This window comes from Zootoca vivipara, chromosome 2 (assembly GCF_963506605.1).
Source record: "Zootoca vivipara chromosome 2, rZooViv1.1, whole genome shotgun sequence".
Classification (NCBI taxonomy): Eukaryota; Metazoa; Chordata; class Lepidosauria; order Squamata; family Lacertidae; genus Zootoca; species Zootoca vivipara.
In genome coordinates, this window is record NC_083277.1 from 112,498,981 (window position 1) to 112,512,927 (window position 13,947).

Genomic DNA, 13,947 nt, shown 5'->3' on the forward strand with positions numbered 1-13,947 from the left:
TGCTCTCTGGCATTTTTGTTTAAGGAATTGCTTAGTCACAAATCTCAATAATAATAAAAATACTGTGTGTCTGTGTGCATGTGCAAGAGAGAGATAATTTCGTTTTTAATATGCAGATGCAAACTGAATTTCTATTCCTGCAGCAAGCAGACAACAAAGACTAATAATACGAATGATAAATTCTAAATGATAACGGGCGTGGTGGTGGAGGAATCATGCTGCCTTCTTGCATTGTACACAAAGGAACAGCCTTGGGAGGCAGAAGAGGGAGTCAGTTTGGTTTCACTGCCACATTTCTCAAACGGTGAGTCATTGCAGTGAATCAAAATAAACAGCATATGCCAAGAGCTCTGCAAGGCGTGAATGTGTGTTCACTGCAGGCAAGTGGCATTTCTCAATACCCACAACAGTGATGCCTTCTGCAGCGCAAACAGTCTCTTGTCTTGTGTATTATTGTTCCCTCTCTCCTACCCTCTTCTGCATCCCCCCCCCCCCAGCCAAGCTAAGCTGTTTTGCCAAAATGGCACTATAAATATTAGGCAAGGAAGGATCCGGCCCAAAGTCTCTCCTGTCTCAAGCATCAAAGGGTTACAGACATCCCAAATCTTACTAACTGAACTGATGCAGGAGACTTCAAGAACCCAGGCTGTGGAAATGGGGTGCTTGAGTCGGGGGGGGGGGGTAGATAAATAGATCAGGGGTGAAGAAGCAGTTTAAATGAAAGGAATGGAGGCAGGAACACCTCCCCTGCCCTATTCTTCTATCCCATCAGAGTTCTTTCCTTCCTGATAGTTTCCTCTTTATTTTTCCTGGTTCTTTAAAGTAATCTGCTGTGCTTTTTTGTAATCTCAGAACAATTAAGGGAACATTTTTTTAAAAAATAATAATAATAACAATTTATTGATTCTTTTTAAAGCATCTTTTTCCTGTTGTATGGCATGGGAAAAAAGAAGGCCCTCCCTCCCCAAGTTTCCTTCTCTGTGTACGAGTGCACACACATACTATGGTCACAAAGGAATTGCCTTCACTTTCTTTCCAGAATAGCAGCTTTAATTGTCTGTTGTTCTAAATCAGGCTTCCTCAGACTCGGCCCTCCAGATGCTTTGAGACTACAATTCCCATCATCCCTGACCACTGGTCCTGCTAGCTAGGGATCATGGGAGTTGTAGGCCAAAAACATCTGGAGGGCTGAGTTTGAGGAAGCCTGTTCTAAATAAATTAAAATAGATAAATATCTGTATCACCATCAAATCCAGTGGGGTTTACTTCCGAGTACATCTGCACTCCGGATTGGGAATCTGAGATAGCCTTGTGAAAATTGGAGCAAGGAAGTCCTCATTTCAGTTTAGCTAATCCAGGACACATTTGTTTCTGTCTCCATCTGTTATTGCCTCTGACTCCACTTCCAGCATACAGATACCCAAGGGAATAGGGCCCTCAACTAAGAAAAAGGTTCCCTGTCCCTGGTTTATTCCCTGCTATTACAGCCCAGCTAAATTCTGAGATTCAGCCAGAGATTTGGGGAGCTTATGTTTGAGCAGCTAACCTATAATAACAACAACAAACAACAACTGTAATAATTTATTATTTGTACCCCACCCATCTGGATGTCTCCCCAGCCACTCTGGGCGGCTCCCAATCAAATATTAAAACAATACAGCATTAAATATTAAAAACTTCCCTAAACAGGGCTGCCTTCAGATGTCTTTTAAAAATAGGATAGTTGCTTATTTCCTTAACATCTGTTGGAAGGGCGTTCCACAGGGCGGGTGCCACTACCAAGAAGGCCCTCTGTCTGGTTCCCTGTAACCTCACTTCTCGCAATGAGGGAACCGCCAGAAGGCCCTCAGCGCTGGATCTCAGTGTGCGGGCTGAATGATGGGGGTGGAGACGCTCCTTCAGGTATACAGGACCAAGGCCGTTTAGGGCTTTAAAGGTCAACACCAACACTTTGAATTGTGCTCGGAAACCTACTGGGAGCCACCTCGAGATCCCTTTTCTATCCCTATGGCTCTCCTCTTCCTGCCTGGCGGATTGATCTAGTTAGTTCTTATGGAATAGAACTTAACTCTACTCTGGCTTCCTAGTGATGAACCTTTACAGTCGTACCTTGGTTCTGGAACACCTTGCAACTCGAATGTTTTGGCTCCCGAACGCTTTAAACCCAGAAGTGAGTGTTCTGGTTTGCGATCAATTTTTGGAACCCGAACATCTGACGCAGCTTTTGATTGAGTGCAGGAAGCTCCTGCAGCCAATCGGAAGCCGCACATTGGTTTTTGAATGATTTCGGAAGTCGAACGGACTTCCAGAACGGATTCCATTTGAGAACCAAGGTATGACTGTATTTGTTTTGTTTCCTTTGCCCCAAAATTTGCCTTGGCTGCTGCTACCTCCTTGGATGTTTCTATAAGCAGGTGTAAATAATTTGCACATGTTGACTTCCAAGGTACAACTGTATTGAGATTGAAACATCTACACAGCCTACCCTCTTTGGCCCTGCAGGCATGTTCAGAGGCTCCCCACTTACCGAGATAACCTTGTGTTTTCTTCTGTAATGCTGTGACAGGGCAGTCTTTGTGAGCCAACAGAAGCTGTTTGAGTTGAGCAACTTCATTCCGTAATAATGTAACTTCATTCTGCAGGAAAGGAAACATTTATCTTCATTGCATGTGCTCTCATGTCCAGCCTTTCAAACCTTTGTCCTTAATTGTTTGGGGTAGGTATTGTATAAAATGGTGTGTGTGTGTGTGTGTGTGTGTGTGTGTGTGTGTGTGTGTGTGTGTGTTGTGAGTCATCATGATTGAGCCTCTTGCTGGTTACCGGCAGCAGGAAATGCTCCTGATCTTAGGGAGCTTGACTCTGTGCTTAAGCAGCGCTTTTGCACTGCTGAATCTGGGAATGACAATCCGGGGGGCGGGGGGGGGGCGGGGAGATCCCTCAAACAATAGTGCATTTTTAAACATAGTAAAATTGCAATATAAAATGCTCTAATTATTAAAGAAATAGCTATCCACTTCAAGTCCATGGGATAGAGTGGGCTAAAATCCACACATGTGCAGCTTGCTAGAATGTTTAAAGGCACACGTTTCCATCATTGAAATACAATGAAAGCCAAGCCTCTACGCAAGGAACAGATTGCAGATTGCAGCTACTGAAGAGCCACAGCACCAACTGGACATGAACCCAAGGGACACCCCCCCACACACAATACTTCCAACCTTTATTAATACAGTTGCATGGAATGTGACAGCTATTCTTAGGTTCTAGTATGCAGGAGTGGCCTCTTACAGGTCATAGCTTGCGTTTAAAACATCTGAGCAGAAGCTGCTTGCATTTGTTACCCTCCCATGGCAGTCTGTTTGAGGCACTCCAAAGATAACATTGAAGGCACTTATGAAAGGGTGGGGAGATTAATTCAATGAACATGGAGAGAACTCAGAGGAGTCCTTTTGGGTGAAAAGGAAGTCCTTGCTTCCGTTCTTCTTTCACAGGGAGACAGGATGTCCACCGCTGGATTAGGTCCCCTTCCCAGGGACCAGCCTGGCAAGGCCAAAATCTTCTTCCTGGAAGTTGGGATCTTTCCAAAACAGCCAAGTAATATATGTAGTGGGAAGAAAATCCCACAGAAGAACTGCAAACCAAGAGGCCCCTAACTACCTCCAGCAGCAAATCAAATTAGGTCAAAATTCCATAAAATATGGAATAAAACATGAGAAACTGGCCTTCCAGGGTTCAGTGTGGTGGGAAAAGTGAAAGCAAAAACACTCTGCATGCACTTAGGCAAGGATTTGAGTCACTGCAGGGTGGGCAGAATGTGCTACCTGCTTACAAGAACAGAAGACCACCAGGTAGGAGGACATTCAGTGATAAGATATTAAAAAGGAGAGCATCCCAGGGAGGGAACAAAACTCTCACACCTTTGCTGTAATTGAGCCCTAAGGCTTAAGGACCCTTTAAAGAACTCTGCACCCAAAGGCTGCCTTTGCTGATGTGCAGATGTCACTGAAAGGTATCCTTTTGCGTGGGCTCTCTCCCAGAAGGTTGAAAAGGGAGCCATTCCGTAACCAAGAAAGCTAGAAACAAAATAGAAATAAAATAGAAATATTCCTTCCAGTAGCACCTTAGAGATCAACTAAATTTGTCATTGGTATGAGCTTTTGTGTGCACGCACACTTCTTCAGATACACTGAAACAAAAGTCACCAGACCCTTATATATAGTGGGAGGGTAGGGAGGGGGATTACTCAGACATTTGGTAATAAGTTGCAATTCTGACCAGGAATCACAAGACAGAGAAACCAGTAGGAGAACACTTCAATCTCCCAGGACATTCTATACAAGTTCTCAAAGTAGCTGTCTTATTGCAAAAGAATTTCAGAAATAGACTGGAAAAAGAAGTTGCTGAATTTGAAGTTGGAGGTGAAAGCTAAGCAGATTGTATTTTTGTGTGTGATTGAAATGTGGATATCTGTAATATTGAAAGAAAAGTATTTAATATGTTCCAAGCACTTACACTTAGTTGGATGTTCTGCGTTGTGAGCTCCTCTGCCTTCTTCTCCAAGGATGACACCCAGAGCTTGCGCTTCTGGCGGCAGCGGGAGGCGGCAGCCCGGTTCCGTTCCAGGAAACGCTGCCTGCGTTCGTCTGGATCTTCGTCCATTGTGCGCCTCCGCCTGCCTCCTGTGCTAGGCGTGGGCTGAGCTGGGGAAACCTGGGGTTGAAGAATGAAAGAATTGCCGAAATTAACGAACAAGATTAATTGGGCAGTTTGTGCACTCTCAGGGCAGCCCATTAAACACTCAGCGGCCAATTAGTAACAACACAGAACAATTTCCCCGATTCTTGATCTCATATCCTCACAAATTCTCACCAGGACATTTAGGCAGAATAGCAATGTAAGATTTGTGCAAGTGACTCAAATATTGATTGTGTTCATGCTTTCTTTCTTTCAACCCAGTAGGGACTGTGCCATATGGAGTAATAATCCCGTAACCCTTTAACCTATTTGCTTTGCAATTCTTGTTCTGTGGGACCAACAGGGACACTGAAACCCTTTCCCATTATTTCAAGAGAACAAAGAAAACTAGCTGCCAAGAGCAAAACAGATCTGCAGGTTCCCACCTTAGCTCAGCCCCACCAAATGGGCTTTATAATTATGCAGACCAGTTTACACTTTGCTACTACTCACTGTCAGTCAGGCAGCATATGGATAGTAAACTTCTGGAAGCCTGTCTAGCTGACAGAGCAGGTGGTGATTTTGATGGAAAGCTGGCATTTGGTGAGCTGGCAGGAACAAATGGGGTGCATTTAAACCCAAGTCATTAAAACAGGAAGAGAGAGAGAGAGAAGATCTGAAAACATTGCTTCTATATTCCAGACTGTGTCCCAATGGCCTGCGGTGCCTAACTGGTAACTGTCTGGCAGCAATGGTGACAGAAGCAACGGGGTGAAAGACGTAGCTTCTCTGAAGGGCAACAGGCTTCCTATACCTGTTCAGGGGATCTGGAACTCAGTGCCCAAAACATCTCAGATTCTACAGCTAGAAAAGCCAAATCTGGCAACTGGTGGGGAAAGAAACCCCATAGAAATGAGTTATATGCATATAACATTTCTATGCTTATTTTTACTTGCAGAATCAACAACCTTGGTTGTTGGCAAATGGGAAAAAGGAGGGTTGGGTCTCACTGGTGGTGGTGGTGGTGGGGTGGCAGAATGTAGAAATACAAGGCATCTACAGCGACATAGGATATGAACTGGGAGCTGTGTGGAGTGATGTACCATCACTTTCTGGCTACTAAAAGACGGACAATACTTCTTCTTTTTTTGAAGAACGGATGGTAGAATGCAAGAAGAGGCAACATTGGCTATGGTTACATACACATCACACTACTGTCTGTAGCAGACGGATCAGTCAGGTTTTTACAGTGTTTCTAAAGCCAGCAAAGCACACCTGACTGTGTATTACAATGGGAACCAAAGGTGAGAGGGTAATTGTGCTTTTGTCTTATCAATTTTCAACTCCTTTTAAGTTCTCATGTTTCGTTCCGAGCCTCTATCTAGAAGCCACCCAAACAATTTCCCCTCGTTCCTCCACAGTCACGAATACTCGAAACTTGTTCTTTTTACACAAAGCCTCTGAAATTGGTAGCAGCCACTGGATTTCCCACCAGATGTCATACCACAAGCCGGGAGCGTGGCTGCAGCCAAATCAAATTCAAATGCCCATGGTATAGCCCCCCCCCTTCCCAGAACATTACAGCTCCCCCCTCCCAAGTCCTGCTTTGATGTGTTCCAGCTTCAAGCAGACCTGCGGCTGGGCTGGAGAAGGTGCATCAGGGTGCTGGATGAGTATCTGGCCCTGTTCAGGATGAGACGTCACCATTGTGCTTGCTGAACCCACCACCATGCCACTGCCATTTAGTGAGGAAGTAACTCCTTGCGTCAGGCTGGCCTTTAGCCTCTGTAAAGGGACAAAAACAATACAAAGTCAGGAGAGGCCCAACCATTTATTTCTCTTTTACCGACAACCCCCCCCCCCCGGGTCTCTCTTTACTACTACAAAGATGCAGGCTGTTGAGAATGAAGCCTGGCCAGACTCTTTAGGAGATGCTGATGCTGATAGCCAGGTTTCTATTTCAAGGCAAGACATTATGATGATGTCAGGACACAAGCTAGGTGCCAGCAGAGGAAGGGACCGTACATGTAGTTACCATTTTCAATGAAGATCACAGGCAACTTGCAACATCTAGTCCCAGCTAAAACTGACAACTGAGCTAAGGTAAAGGTAAAGGGACCCCTGACCATTAGGTCCAGTCGTGACCGACTCTGGGGTTGCGCGCTCATCTCGCATTATTGGCCGAGGGAGCCGGCGTATAGCTTCCAGGTCATGTGGCCAGCATGACAAAGCCACTTTCTGGCAAACCAGATCAGCACACGGAAACGCCGTTTACCTTCCCGCTGTAGCGGTTCCTATTTATCTACTTGCATTTTGACGTGCTTTCGAACTGCTAGGTTGGCAGGAGCTGGGACCGAGCAACGGGAGCTCACCCCGTCACAGGGATTCGAACCGCTGACCTTCTGATCAGCAAGCCCTAGGCTCAGTGGTTTAACCCACAGAGCTAATGAAGCCTAAATGTACATCACTGTATTTGCTCATGACTCTCCAAAACACTCCTTTGTTTTTGTGCGCTACCCACTCACCTCTCTTCACGCCTCTCCCCACCCTTCTGTTGTCTCCCACTCAGTTTCTAAATTTAGACTGCAAAGCTACTCGGAGAAGGTATGTGTCTTTTTTTCTTCATGATGACAGCATCACCTGAATCCTATAGATCAACTGGCTCCCTTACTAAAGGTCAGCTGGCTCCCTTAGTAAAGTACAAAGAGGCCCCTGATGTTAGAATTCTATTTACTTATAGCAGCTTTTTGTTTTGTATTGAAAATGAAGGGCAGAAATTCATTCATTTTCATGTTTGTTCCCTCTTTTTCCTACTCTCCTCCCCACAGGGACACTGGTAGCAGCAGTGAAGAGCAGGCTGAAAGACTACTCTGTGAATCTGGAAATTATAAGAAACTGCAGGTTACTTCTGTGGACAAGCATTCACATCGCCAATATTCACAGCTACCTTCTTCCACGGTTTTCATAATATATTTTGGGCACTGAACCTTCCTGACAGTGTCTAATATTTGCTAGGGGAAAAAATGAGGGGGCTTCATAAATGTACCTAGGTGTCACAAGAATGCCTGGGTTGCCTCCATCTGAATGTTGCTCTCTGTTCTGCCCTTTCCTTATCCTACCCTTTTCTACCCCACTCTCCTTTCCTTACAAGGATATATGATATCCCATCCAGTTACAGACTATGCAACTTGCACCGGCAGACTACAAATTGCTGTCTTTTAGGGGAGAAGGTAAAGTATACGGCACTCTCTTTTAACTGCTAGTGGTTTCAGTATTTGCTTTAGAACTTAATAAAAGTGTTAACAGAAAAACAACAACCCGAAAGTGACCACGTGCTTTGAGGTTATCCCCCATGAGATAACTGTGTTAGGGGGCAATGTCGGGGGGGGGGGGAACCATGGCTGCATCTCATTTCCTAAAATCGTACTATAGGCAAGCTTGCCGATTCTGTTGTTATCTAAGGCAACTCACCATTTTAGCTTCTGAGTGCACTGGAAGGCCTGATGGTGAAATGGAGCCGCTGCTGATAATTGGAGGGCCGGGAATACCAGGAATGTTTGGCACCACAGATATAGGCCTTGCCAGCTATAAGTTGGAAGGGGAATGGAAAACACCTTGTATAAGTTAAGCAGTTTTGTTGATTAACTCCTACAGTGAAGGAGAAGGGGTGGGCGAGAAAGCTTGCTTGATAAGCTGTACATGTTAGAAATCTAATCACCAGTGTTTGAGAGATAAAAAGAAACAAACATTGGAGCAGCTTAATAGAGCAGAGGAGTACCAACGGCAGTTTCAGAAAAGTTAAGATATTGCAGGAAAGAGAAAACACCCAATGCTTTCTTTTGTTTCCTCTGAACCATTTCACGTATTGTGCTGCAGCAAATCTCAGCACTGAGCTACGGCCAATCCTAGATCTAATATTCCCTTTTATGCTTGAGATTTTTAGGTGCACAGTATCTTAAATGTACACTGCAAAACAGTAATGTGCAATCCAACCGCCAGAAAGCTTTTGCCATGAAATTGGGTACTTCTAGCAACAAAAGAGTAGAGTTCTGGATCCAGGCCATCTTGACTACTAACCCCACCATATCAATTCAGTAGTATTGTGCTTGGAGAGCAAATGTGGTATAATGGCTTTAGGGGGGCTTTGGGCTGAAGATGCCCAGGTTTAAATCCTCATTCTGCAAGAAAACTCGCTGGATGATGTTGGGCTCATAATCCTCTCTCAGTCTAATCTACTTAACAGGGTTGCTATTGTGGAAATACATAACAACAATATATAAACCTCACTGAACTCCTCGTACTAAGTGCAAGATCAAAACTGCTACTAATCATTACAATGCAGAGAAAAGCTTCCGATGACACCCTTGGGATTTATTTTCCTTTCTGCAATTCTTTGTGGGGTGCGCCACACTTTTTGCATTTTTACAATGGGCACACTTAACTTCCATAGGAGTTGAAGAGAGAAAAAGACAGGCGGCCAGCTAGAATTCATGCAGTATTTCTGAGATAACCTGGAGAAAAGGCAGCAAGTGCCTAAACTACAAAATCAGGAACTCTTAACATACTAGATTTTCAGATCTATAGAGCTTTCCCTCAGACAATTCTAATTTCCAACACATGGCATAAACTTTCTGAACACTTAAATAGATGAAAAGTACACCCACAAAGAAACAGAAAAGTTGATTTCCATAGCACAGCCAGCAGCAGAACCAATGCAAACTGCACCAGAAGGCACTTGCATTTGTCAATCACATACCCCAAGAAAATTCATTTGCAGAAATAAAAGCTAAATAACCATTTCATGCCCCAAAGAGGCCAGAGAGGGAGTTTTTCTGGCTTGGAAAGGCCAACATGTTCTCTGTAAGCTTGAATGATTTCAGCATAGAGCTAGCTAATCAGAGAGCCTGCAGTTCCCAGCCTTGGAACCAACAGTGTCTGCCATCTGCTCAGATGAAGTTTCAGTTTTGAGCCTTTCCCTCCAGCAATGTGATTGGCAGGTGCTGTTAACATGCAGGCTGGTGGCTCCCTCAACCCCCACATCCTCCCCGCTAGCCCGGGCTTATCTCACATGGAGGGGCAGAGAGAGAGATGTCAATTTTGCAAATTAAAGTGCTCGCATATGCTCTACAAAGGGGGAAAACTGTCCCTTCCTTTGTCAAAAGCAGCCAGGCTGGAAGCTTCTATTACCGATATGACAGAAGGCATCTGAACGGGAGGGCCAGGAAGGACGGGCATGGTCTGTCCATTCACAAGGTGCATGACAAGTGGCACAGAGCTGGTGGGAGATCTGGGAGAAAACAAAAGACAAACACAAAACATATTGCAGTCCAGTTTGTGTGTACTATCAGAAATCCCCTGCCCAACACATCTCAGACACAGGTGATTCCATGTGACACACAGAGCCCCCTTCTGCTTCCTAAACTCTGCACTGAAAAGCTGGGCATCTCTGCTCTGGCAATAGCAGAGTTAGCAAACGTAATACCATATTTTTCAAACATTAATTTTTTGAATTGCTAAATAATTGGCTTCTATGCTGGAATATACATGGGCTACAAAAGCACAGGTGCTCCCAGCTCACATGGATCTGCTCAGGTTTAGACAGAATGTGCAAAGATATTCAAATTTCCTGATATTTGGCTTGATAATGACAACCTTCGAACCAGCATCCATCACTTGAGCCTATTATGGATTAGAGAGATGTGCAACAGAGAGAGAGAGAGAGAGAGATGCTTTTCAGCAGAACGCCATCTAGTCAGGTGTAAAGTTCACTGGCCTTTCAACGCCAGTGCATGTGCAATTACAAGAGTAGATGGTCAAAGGGCCATGTAGGGTTGGCAGCAGCATCTTAAATAGGAGCCATACTTACTGAGGTCTCAAGTTGCAGAGAGAGAGAGCTCTCCAGATGTACCGGAACTGCTAGCTGAAGGAGGCATTTTGAGATTGTAACATTGGGCCTACTGTGAAGGTCCATTTCCTGCAAAGAACGGAGGGGGATCCTTGGAGGGCCAACCCATCCAAAGATCCCCTCCTCCCTGCAGAAAAAGAAGTCATTTCCCAGAGAGAGGATCCATCTCAGGGCCAAACTAGTCTTCATATGGCAGAGACGTGAAACAACCTCCTAATGGATCTCATATATGGAAGAAAAGCCATGGGAGGTCACATAGCAGTTGTGGAATAGCCAGGAGGGGGGCTGCTTAACGCTTCCCCTTCTTGGATGGGGTGTTCAGCATAAAAAAATAGCTGAGAGGGGAATAATTGAGGAGCTACCATTTCTTCACTCAAAAGTCTTAAATGCTGTGGCTCTTATTCATTTTTAAAAATACATCTACCGTGTATGTATTACATGTATTACATCTACATGCATTTGCTGCAGTTTGGCCCTTGGCCTCCGGGAAGGAGAGGAGGAGAGGTTTTACCTCCCCGATGACAAGAGCTGTTCCTTGGTCAGCTCTTAGTCAGGAGATGGTTCTAGCTAGATCTGGAAACCCGAACAAGCCACAAATTCAAGTAAGGTGGCTTTCTAAAGTTAAAGAGAGGGAGCAAGAACAGTTCAAGTAAGGGTCCAAGAAGCTGGAGCCCTTTACAGAAGAAGACTGCTCAGCCTTCCTCTATTCAAGGGAAGTAGACGGTAGGAGTGACACGGGAGACTTTTTAAGTAGACAGATACGAGGCTGGAGCCTTAACTTGCGGCAAAAGTGTTATGCATGAGACATAGTTTAAGTCCGTTGGTTCTCCCTGTCCCTTCTCAATCTTTAATTGGCTGTCTCTGTGTGTCAATTCTTCATGTACTAAATGATTTAACAGTCCCTAGGATCCTATTCCCCCTTCATGTCTGCTCTTGTGCAGGTTCATACACAACTGGCAAATTCTACAAAATCTAAAATCATGAGATTTGCAGGAGAAACTCCTGGCCATTCACTGGCTGCCCAATATGAGGCCTCTTAAGGTCCCTACACCTCCCCCCACTCCCGATCTCCTTACTTACCCAAGCTGTCTGTTGGAAGGTGGAGCTTGGGTGATGACAGAAGTTGGAGAAGGGAGAGTGGGATGCAGAGGATCATATCCTAAGTGCAGTGGAAGTGACCCAGGGCGTACAATGGTTGGAGTAGGCGTAGAAATGATAACAGGCTTTGAAGCACTCTCCTAAGAAACATGCACATACTCAATGAATGCCAGGCACTATAATTTTGTGGGACTAATAATGCATCCCTCCTACCAACCCTCATCATTCCCCATCATTCCACTCCTGGGAAATCTGAAGCACAGAAACTTAACTTCAACTGTACCCACAGAAACCAAAAGTGCTAAATCCTGTGTCGAGCATGTGATAATAATCACACACTCATTAGGCTGAAATTTGCAAGAAGCAAATAAGCTTTGTAAATATACAATAAATTCAACACTAAAAAAGGGGGAGACACACAAAGGAAGGAACCCAAACCATTCACATCCATTGCGACTAGATATAAATTATGCAAGTATTACATCGCTTGCCATCAAAAGGGACACCTAGTTGTTTTAAAATCATGTGTCATCATACCAGATAATTTATTCTAATTGCAAAATAATAGAGAAGTGTGGATGGATGAGATTTGCAGGGCACTGCAGGATACATTGCAGAGGAGAAATGAAGGCCATTAAAAGTTACAAAGCTCTTCCATTTCACCAAAGTTTCTTAACGACTCTCAGAACTTTGAGCAGAAACTCCCCTTTATCTTTTCAAGTGTCTCACCTGGGACCTTCAATCGTGATGAATGCACCAGGACTGGAGTAATCTGGGTGGCTTCAGATAACAGTGTGCACCATGGCATCTTCTTACTAGGCCTCGGCAATCTCACGTTTTCTGTATGTTTGTTTCTGTCTACTCTGCTCACAGTGAAGCCAGAAGGTGCAGATTGCTACCTCTCAGCTACTAAGCTTGCAGGGACCCAGAATAGTGAAAATGGTCCTCTGAATCCAAGCCCAATGCCTCCTATCAAGGGAGGCAAGAGCTTTAAAAATAGTTACCACCAACCAAGCTTCTACAAACTTCATTCTGTCAAAGCCTTTTCTTACTCTATGGGCCTGCTTCAGGCGCATCTTGCAGCCACCCCCAGCCCATGTTGCTTGTGGGAATATGTGGGGGAGACACAAAGCTGGCCATCATTTGCATGATCAACACACCTTTCATGTGTTCACCCACGAAATGGAGAAGCTGGCTGTTACAACTGGCACTCTCAGGGCCGTCTCAAGCACCCTCTGGCGCCCTGGTGCGACAGATCCCTCCAGCGCCCCCCCACCCCGTTTCCCACTGCGGCGGGCGGGCGGGTGCAGAGTGGCTGCCGAGGGCGCTGCTGCGCGAAGGAGCAGCCGGCAGGTAGGCGGGCGCAGCTGCGCGGCAGCCCCCCTGGGCGGCCAGCACCGTGGCGCCCTGCGCCACCCAGCCTGGCCGAAGGGGCGGCCCTGGGCACTCTAATGTCATTAGGGAAGTCTAGCAGTGGCCCTCTGGGGTGGGGTGTGGCAAAAGGACACATTCTATTGAATCTCCTACAACTATGCCAGTATAAGCATAAAAGATAATGAACACATATCTGCCATTTCTGATAGAAGCGGGTTTTGTTTTTTTAATATAAATTTAAGAAGTGGGTGAATGCCATTAAAAACTGATGAAAAGACGACTCACGAAAGCTCACCTTCTCCTTGGCCTGTGGTGACTGTGGACTCGCTACTGGACTGTCTGGAGGGGAAGAGTCCACTTCAACTGGTTCTTCCTCTTTTATTTTGATGTCTGGGGTAGAAGGTAGAGACATATCGAGGGGTCCAGAAGACTATGGAAAAGCAGAATACATACTTTAGTGCTTTGCCATCAGGCTGCCTGCCTGATCGTTCACCTTCGCCAGCCTCAGGCTTCCACTAGCTTTTGCATGCTAAGAGAGGCAGCACTCAGAATACTGAGACTGCATGTCAATATGGAGCGCTCCATGGAGAAGCAAAGATACCATGTATGGTGCAGGAGCAGCTCTGCCCTTCACTAAGGTGTATTCCTTCTCATCCCAGGTGAAGGCCAGACTGCGTGGTTTTTCTAGCATCCCATTTTTTTTAAAAAAAGGAATGCAGTATTTTTGAGATTCTGCAAGTTAATTCTCACCCAAGCAACTTCCCCTGAATTTTTTCTTCACCAAGCCTTGGCAATATGAAAAGAAAGCTAAAATGCCTGTCGGTCACAAAAGGCACTTTCATTCGCAGAAGCGCTGCAACCCACTATATAAGTCATTTTTGAATTATTGCTTGATT

At 45.2% G+C, this 13,947-nt stretch overlaps 1 protein-coding gene across 2 annotated transcripts in view; it reads right to left on the bottom strand.

Annotated features, from left to right (window-relative positions):
• Positions 1-13,947, bottom strand: part of LOC118077052 (cyclic AMP-dependent transcription factor ATF-7) — a 106,652-nt gene that overhangs the window by 10,808 nt on the left and 81,897 nt on the right. For both annotated transcript variants that reach the window (XM_060272070.1, XM_035100341.2), the window contains exons 5-11: positions 13,347-13,481; positions 11,660-11,817; positions 9,862-9,961; positions 8,146-8,259; positions 6,307-6,459; positions 4,513-4,710; positions 2,528-2,636 (exon numbers count right to left, since the gene is read on the bottom strand). In XM_060272070.1, the coding sequence (XP_060128053.1) occupies positions 2,528-2,636; positions 4,513-4,710; positions 6,307-6,459; positions 8,146-8,259; positions 9,862-9,961; positions 11,660-11,817; positions 13,347-13,481 (967 nt within the window). The remainder of the gene's footprint in view (positions 1-2,527; positions 2,637-4,512; positions 4,711-6,306; positions 6,460-8,145; positions 8,260-9,861; positions 9,962-11,659; positions 11,818-13,346; positions 13,482-13,947) is intronic.